General features: G+C 35.9%; 1 protein-coding gene and 1 non-coding gene across 2 annotated transcripts; one reads left to right on the top strand and one right to left on the bottom strand.

Moving 5' to 3' along the window:
- Window positions 1-465: 465 nt before the first annotated feature.
- LOC140958849 (basic helix-loop-helix protein A-like) lies at window positions 466-3175 on the top strand. Its single transcript, XM_073416420.1, has 5 exons — window positions 466-841; window positions 1141-1220; window positions 1475-1919; window positions 2082-2887; window positions 2941-3175. The coding sequence occupies exons 1-5, from the start codon at window positions 466-468 to the stop codon at window positions 3016-3018; spliced, it is 1785 nt and encodes a 594-aa protein (XP_073272521.1). The 3' UTR covers window positions 3019-3175.
- Window positions 3176-6426: 3251 nt separating this feature from the next.
- On the bottom strand, window positions 6427-6498 carry TRNAH-GUG (transfer RNA histidin (anticodon GUG)). The gene has a single exon. It is a non-coding gene; the product is annotated as a tRNA-His (tRNA).
- Between the last annotated feature and the right edge of the window lie 1622 nt (window positions 6499-8120).

Below are 8120 nucleotides of genomic sequence, written 5' to 3' on the forward strand. Positions count from 1 at the left end.
TTATCTGGATGCTAGATGTATTATTTTGGGATGTTCAATAATATAATGAATTTATGTTTTTTTAGTTGTTATTTTTGTCGTTTTAATTATTTATGAATGAATTTATATTTTTATGTCTGATTTAAAATTAGTTCATAGATAGATTTAATTTTTAACAAGCTCAAATAAAGCTCAATTCTATGCTTTACGAGCTTGAAAACGAGCCGAGCTCAAGTCAGGTTTGTTAAACATGGTAAACGAGCTATTAATGAATCAAGCTCGAGCCCGACTTGATTAACATGATAAACGAGCTTTTAACGAGTCGAGCTCGAGCTTTTTTCGAGCTTAGTAATTTCAATACAAACCAAGCTCGAGCCTGATAACAGAAGCTCGAATCGAGCTCAAGCCTCAAACAATCTTAAACGAGCCAAGATCAAGCTTGATACTGTTTGATTTGGATTGGATCGTTTACATCCCTAATCAGGTATGTGCTCATACGTCTGGGGTAATTTATTTACATGGCGGAGTAAAAAACAGACAGTAGTAGCTCGTAGTAGTGTTGAGGCTGAACTGCGATCACTAGCAACTAGAGTATGTGAGGGTATTTGGCTGAGACAGCTGCTAATTGATCTTCGAGTTCTTGTAACCTGTCTCATCACCATGTATTGTGACTATCAAGCCGCCATCAGTATCTCAAAAAACCCTGTCCAACATGATCGCACCAAACACATAGAGATTGATCGCCACTTTATCAATGAGAAGGTCGAGGATAAAGTTATCTCTATATGTTACGTTCCTTCCCAAATGCAAGCTGCTGATATTCTCACTAAGCTTCTTCGTCGACCTAACTTCTACATGCGAAGTAAGCTTGAGTTGTTAGATATTTACAATCAAGCTTGAAGAAGAGTGTTGAAACATATAGAGTTACGTCCTTAGCATTCTTGCATGCTACGTAACAAGAGTTTGTTGTAATTAGTTATTGTATTCTTTCCTATTCTTATGGTCTTTCCCTGTTATTAGAAGTCATTTGTGATTCTTCTTAGTTTTGTGGTTTGTTACGTTTCTTAGCCTTGTATATGTATGGTTCCACGATGAATGAATAACACTGATTATTATTCACAAAATAAGTGTTCTTCTACAATATATGTTATCGATAATTACTATTACACTCATGTATTCTTCAGACTTGTGTCTGCATTCCTGTTCTTGATGGGGTCGTGGAACTCGGATCAATCAAATGGGTAATCGATCACTACAGTGTTTATCTCCATATTTTTTTCATATGTATAATGGGTGAAGAAAAGGGAGATTTTTGAAAGAGAATTAGTTATTCATGAAAATTCAAAATTTTCTGAGAAGAGTTGAGTCTCATATGTAGGTGAGGATTGTATCTATAACATAAAACTCAATAATACATAATTTTTTGAAGAATTTATTATTTCTAAAAAAACTCAGAAAAATATTATGTTTTCATTTAATTAGGTAGTTGTGACAGGTTGAAGAAGACATAGGCTTAATTCAAGACATAAAAAGCATCTTCTGCGACCATTCAAAGTCGGCGATCTCCGACTACTCTACTTCCACTCCCTCTATATCTTTTGCTCTCCACCCAACAGTACTATCACATGACTCGGCTCCGCCGATGAATGGCAGCCTCGTGGCGCAGGGCGATGACGAGTCGGGTTCCTATGTTGACGGACTACCCATGCCTGATTGTGAAGCAGCGGAGGCAAATTGTGAACATGATCATCAGCTGGTGGAACAACTTGACATGCCTGTGGGTATCGGGGTCGGGTTACGGGATTATGAGTCGGGTAACTTGGATCCGTATTTGAATGTTTTAGAGGGTAGGACTCAGCCGGAAAGGTCCTGTGAGCTCAGCGAGGTGCAGTGGTGGCACACACGGCAAGAGCCCATGGATAGTAGCCTGCATCCTCCAGGTATATGTATATATATATTTTGGAAGGAGATTTCGATTTGTATATATATTTAAGCTTAATATAAATTTTTTTTTGAATCTTTAATATAATATTATTTGTTTTGTTTTTTTTTTTGAGAATGTAATATAATATTATTTTGATACTGATAAGTTTTAGGTGCAGATATACTGGCAGGAATTTCGTCTCCCCACGAGACAACACAAGAAAATGGTGTCTACTCCCGGACAGTGTCCACCATTCTTCAGTCAACGCGGTGGTCAGGCTCTTCTCCCGCCGCCATTCCCTCAGCCAGCACCACCTTCTCGAAGTACTCCACTTCCACTTCCACGAGCCACCATCACCCCCGCCGCCGTCTCTGTGGCTCTTCTCAGTGGACCCTCAAATACATCCTCTTCACTGTCCCATTCCTCCTCAATCCGACATCCAGTGACTCCTCCGATCGCCTCCACCGAGACTCCAGTTCCGCAAAGCAGGAAGAGCTCGGCGGCAGCCACGTCCTCGCCGAAAGACGCCGTAGAGAAAAACTAAACGAAAGGTTCGTAACACTCAGATCCTTGGTACCCTTCGTCACGAAAATGGATAAAGCTTCGGTTCTTGGGGATACCATAGAGTACTTGAAACATCAGTGCAAGAAAATCCAGGAGCTGGAGGAGCGAACGAGGCAAATGGAGGCCGAGGCAAAGCAGAAGAAGTTGAATGATCTTATGGAGAAAGGAGACTGTCATATACTTTCTCTAAGGAAAAAGAAGAAAAGGAGGATAATCGGAGACGGCAGCGAGATGAAGAATGCGGCGGCACAGGTGGAGGTCTCGATAATCGAGAGCGATGCCTTGGTGGAGATCCAGTGTTTGCTCAAGGAGGGATTGCTGATAAATGTGATTAAGATGCTTAGAAAATTCACGATCGAGGTGATTACAGTGCAATCATCAATGGAGAATGGCGTTTTTGCTGCTCAATTGAGAGCTAAGGTATGATCTATTTTTTTTTGCAATTTAAATTTTTTATATTTACATTTTCTCAGGTTGGAGAGGATATTAATGGGAGGAAAGCAAGCATTATGGAAGTGAAAAGAGCAATCAACCAAATAATATATTCTTAATAAACAAAGTTTTTTTAAAAAATTAAGCTTGGTTACGTTGAATCATCATACATGTACAATAAGCCCTTATTAAGTAATTTGCCAGTGAGAAATATGTCAATAAACGCAACAATGAAACTTATAAGAAGTTGAAAATATGTCTGACGTATTTATGTCTCCAAAAAAGTTACATAATCGACTCTCAAGATATTTATCATATCCGTTTTGTTTGTTAAGGGATCTCAACTCTTTTATAATTCTAATTATTTACGTTATGTTTCATCGTTATATTTGAAATTACAAAACTATCTAAAATATATTTTAATTAAAAAAATTATTTTAAAAGTGGAGTTTTATTAACTTTATAATTTCTAAAATAATGTGTAATATAAGATGTAACTATTATTGTATATATAGTCTTTTTCTATATTTATTATGTATATAGAGTGTGTGAAAGATTATGTTTCTAGATAAATGATTAATTTTTTTAGATGTTATTAAATTTGCAAACTGTGAAAAAAATATTAAAAAAATCAAAAATGAATATTGTTTAAAAAAAAAAGTGATTATGATAATAGATTTTTACTAAAATATCAAAAAATACTATTACCGATGTGTTTGCATAAAATAGGGTTGGATGGTGTATAGTGAATTGTAAATATATGTAAAGATTAATTTTGGATTAAACAAAAATATTGAGATTAAGAATCTCAAAAAAAAAAAAAGCATTTATTTATCAAAATATTATAAGTGTTTTTACATATTAATGCTTTCTTTGGTTGGAATTTAAGAAGTTGATTATGTGTATGTAAATTGAAATTTTTTGCGTTAATTTTAGAAAACTGATTGCCATAATATGTTAACCCTTTACATATCTTATGAGAGGAACAGACAAATTTAAGGGTCCATTTTAAAATGAGTGATTTAATTTGCCTCAAAAGGGGAACAGCTTTGGTCCCTTTTTTAGGATAATAATTATAGGTTTTGTCAATCTAACAAAGATATATCTTTTATATATATTTAGTCAGAAATTTAGCATTTTGACGTACTCGTTGCATATTTGTATAATATTTGATATTTTGAAAGTCTTATTTATAATTTAAATTATCAAATTTGATCGACACCCTATCAAAAAAGATACAACATAAAGTGAATTTTAAGTCGAATTTATGTATATAAAAAAAAATAGTTGTTTAGTCTTCTAAATTATCAAATTTGAGCCATAGACATGTCACTAATATGTGTAATCACATACAGTAGTAAACATTTGTTCTACACTAAATATAAATGTCAATTTATCTCCAAACATATATTCGATAAATGTTTATTCATCTTATAACGCGAAATGGCAAACTAGGTAAGTTCTTGCTTTCATCTCTCTTGCATCTGTTGCTACACCACCAATTCGACACCCGAGTCTCCCACAATCTTCAAGCTTCGAGTCGCCATTTTCGTCGAAATCTTCTTCCGGTACTTGGCCATTTTCTTCACCAAGCTCTCCATTTTCAGCTGACAGATCCTCACAATCCTCCCGGGATTCATTTTTGCACATGAAAAGCTTGAGCCTCCCATGTTCTCTTACGGATCGAAAATGAGTACTGCAGCAAGAGAAACTAAATGCTTTAATCACTAATATGAAATCTCCCCCCTTCTCGATGAGACCGCACTTGAACAACATCTTTACCACTAATGGAAGACAGTGGAGGTGGATGATAGCGACTGTAATCTACTTTCTTGCTGGATTTTCCAGCTTTCGGGTGCTTTTTTCGGGAAAACTCTGTTTTTCCAGTACTAGAACAGAATTTTTCCATGCTCGAATAAAAAACGCATCCCGTTTCGTTTGCCTAAGCCCTCGGTGCACATTTCCAGGCTCTTTGTGCTGAGTGAATAATCCGATCTCTTCTCCATGGGATGGACGTAAACTCTCTCGGAATCATCTGCCAAATGCTTGGAGGTTTTTGTATGAAAATGCTAGCAACCAGGGTCTCCGGGGGATTGCCCATTTCGGCTAACGTATCCATTCGAATGGAGAATTATTTCGGTTATCTTCTGTGAATGTCAGTGGGGTTTGGATTTGTAGCCATGGCGAAGATGGTAGTTCTGATTTGCAATGTTGACAAATACTCGATGTGGAGGAGGACATTTGTGGGAATGTTTGAAGCCAAGAAACAGAGCAGAAACCCGGAGAGCAGCTATGAAAATAATTATAGAATTCGAGGGGTTTGAATAAAAATGATTGAAAATTTATTAATTTATAGAAAATTGAAGAGCTTTGGTCAGAATTTGTAAATTTAAAAATTGTTAGAAAAAGAGAGACTGCGACATCACATAACCAAAAATTGAGTTGAAGGCGAGAAATGATAAATAATATTTAAATGTGAATGTTTGCTATGGGTATGTTGTTATTTCTTTCTTTCTTTTTTTTTTTTTAATGAAATGCATGTATTCATTAAAAAGGGTAAAAAATTTATAGTACAAATACACTGGGCAACCCCAGAAGATATTAATCAATTATACTTCAACAACTAAACACAACCAATAAAAGTAGACAGCTATAGCAGAACATTTGTTGACTCTGGTACACATATGTAGGTATGGATCTTTATCTTCATGAAGATAGCATCACTGTTCGGCTTCTTATTATCAAACAGTACCCTGTTGCGGAGATTCCAAACCTGGTATACCGTCGCTGATAAGGCGGTAATTCTCATCTTAGCCAACACGGAATTCCCTTTGTAGACTGCCCGAAACGCACGCAGTATTGTAGTCGTTGAGACCATTGTGAGAAGATATCACATATTTTTATTAATAAAATAGTGATCAATAATATTTATATTTATAATAAAAATTAATATTTTTAGTATAAAAAATAAATTTTTTTATAAGTGACCTAAATAGATTATTTGTCTAGCAAAATTGATCAAGAAAACCGTCTTACTATATTTTTTGTGATATAATCATCACATGTTAAAAAAATGCATGTAGTTTGTCCATTCATATTTATTCTATTTTATTATAATTGAGGACATGATAACAACCACCTATGAAGGAAACCAATTTTTTCTTCCAACTTTACCCTTATATGATATTAATATTACACTTTTGTTTTTTGTATTTTTTTAAAATTTCAACACACACTTTTATTTTATTTTTTTAATTTCAACAATTCAAATATCAATTTAGTCCCTTCATAATTTGTCAAATTTCGCTTTAGTCCATATCAAAAAAGACTGTAGGAATAATTAGTCCTTAGAAGTTTTGACTACGGGTTAGGATGTTGACGAAGCCAATGTGATAGTAATCCGACGGCTGGAATTTCCCCTTTAGCCATACTTATATGAGTTATTATTATTATAACCCAGAAAAAATAAATGAAACGGTGCAATAATAGTCCCTGATTTTCAGAATAAAAGTAGATAGAGAAAAACGTGTGGCTGCTGGGATTCGAGCCCAGGTCTCCACGGCCACAACGTGGAATTCTTACCACTAAACTACAGCCACTTTGTTGACTATAGTACTTTACTACTTTTTTATTTATCCTTTTTTTTACTCTTAGTGATTGATATTTCTTTCCTCTTTTTTTCCTGGTAATCTCGTATCCATTTTACCAAGAACAAGTGTTCATAGATACGATATCAACCAACCAAGAGGGAAAGGCCACTATATTGACATACTGTTTCATGTGCTTTAAACTAATTACCCACAGCTTTATGAAATGGTTTTTAATCTTCTCATCGCATAATCCAATATACCCATAGTCACTATATGGATCCATGACTGCTGGCACAGCCATCTGTACATCAGAATAAATATGAGTGCGGGCATGTCTTCTCTCGCAAACTAGCTTCAATCATTAAGAGCCAAAAGTTCCGCATGTACCACCGAGGCTGGTTGCGGAATGTCGGATTATCCTATCAACACCATAGATGTTTAGTTGTTCGTTAACGACTGCGTCCACATCAAGATGATATTTGTTACTAACAATCTTATATTTGTTACTATGAACCTCACGCCGCAAAGCAGTATTCCTCAATGCAGCTATTGTCCCACTGTTTCGGTAGCTATATACGCGCTTTTTCGTCTTATGAAGAACTCCAAGTCTACCACACCAAACACCCCAGGCCCGGCAAGAAAATCTTTCATACTCGAATTTGCTTAACTGACTCATCATCCAAATACAGATTTTCATTGTATCACGCCCTCAGACATGTTTTAGCAATTGCTTCCAAATCTAGCCCTTCCAAAAGCCTTTGTTTTCTGGTACAAAAAAAAAAACGCATGGCACCTTGTATCACCTCCAAAAATCCACACAGCGGACATACTTCGGACAATGGAACATGGTGCTTTAGAAGGTACTTCTCGGTTGGAATAATACAAGGTAAAAATGTGTCGCTTATCGCCTCGTCATACCATCTCCCATCCTTGATGAGGGCACTGACAGTGAGCTCATTCTCCATGGATGCATAGTTGACAAGCAAATTACGAAACATACGCGCCCATTTATCTTGGAAAATTCTGACTGAAGATCAATTCCCTACTCGCCAATTCGTACATTCCTCTAGTAAGCTTCTGCTCCGCATAAGGAATCACCATATATATAACAGATTACTTCCAAGAGGCACATGCATAATATCACCATATTTAAAGTAACGAGCTTTAAGGACTCGGCCAACAAGGGATTGGGAGTTTTGGATAATCATCCATATTTGTTTTGCAAGTAGTGATTTATTAAATATGTCGAGCTTTCTAAAACCCATTCCACCTTGACATTTCGGTTGGCAAAGCTAGTACACCTTTTTCCAATGTAGCTTTTTGCGGTCTGCATTAAAGCCTCACCAGAACTTGGCACATTTCATTTCAATGTTTTCACATATGGATCGTGAAATTCGAAATCACGACATTGCATATGTGGAAATTGCCTGCAGCACTGACTTAATAAGAACATTTTTTCCTCCAACCGAGAAAAATTTATGACCCCACTCAGAGATCATCTTGACAACTTTTTTCAGAAGATATGCAAACTATACTCCCTTATTCGGGACTTAGAAATTAGGTAGGCCAAGATGAATCTCATGTCCCTATACTACCAGGATGGCGAGCATCGATTTAATATGATTCATTAT

Source organism: Primulina huaijiensis, chromosome 15 (genome assembly GCF_012295235.1).
Source record: "Primulina huaijiensis isolate GDHJ02 chromosome 15, ASM1229523v2, whole genome shotgun sequence".
Taxonomy (NCBI): Eukaryota; Viridiplantae; Streptophyta; class Magnoliopsida; order Lamiales; family Gesneriaceae; genus Primulina; species Primulina huaijiensis.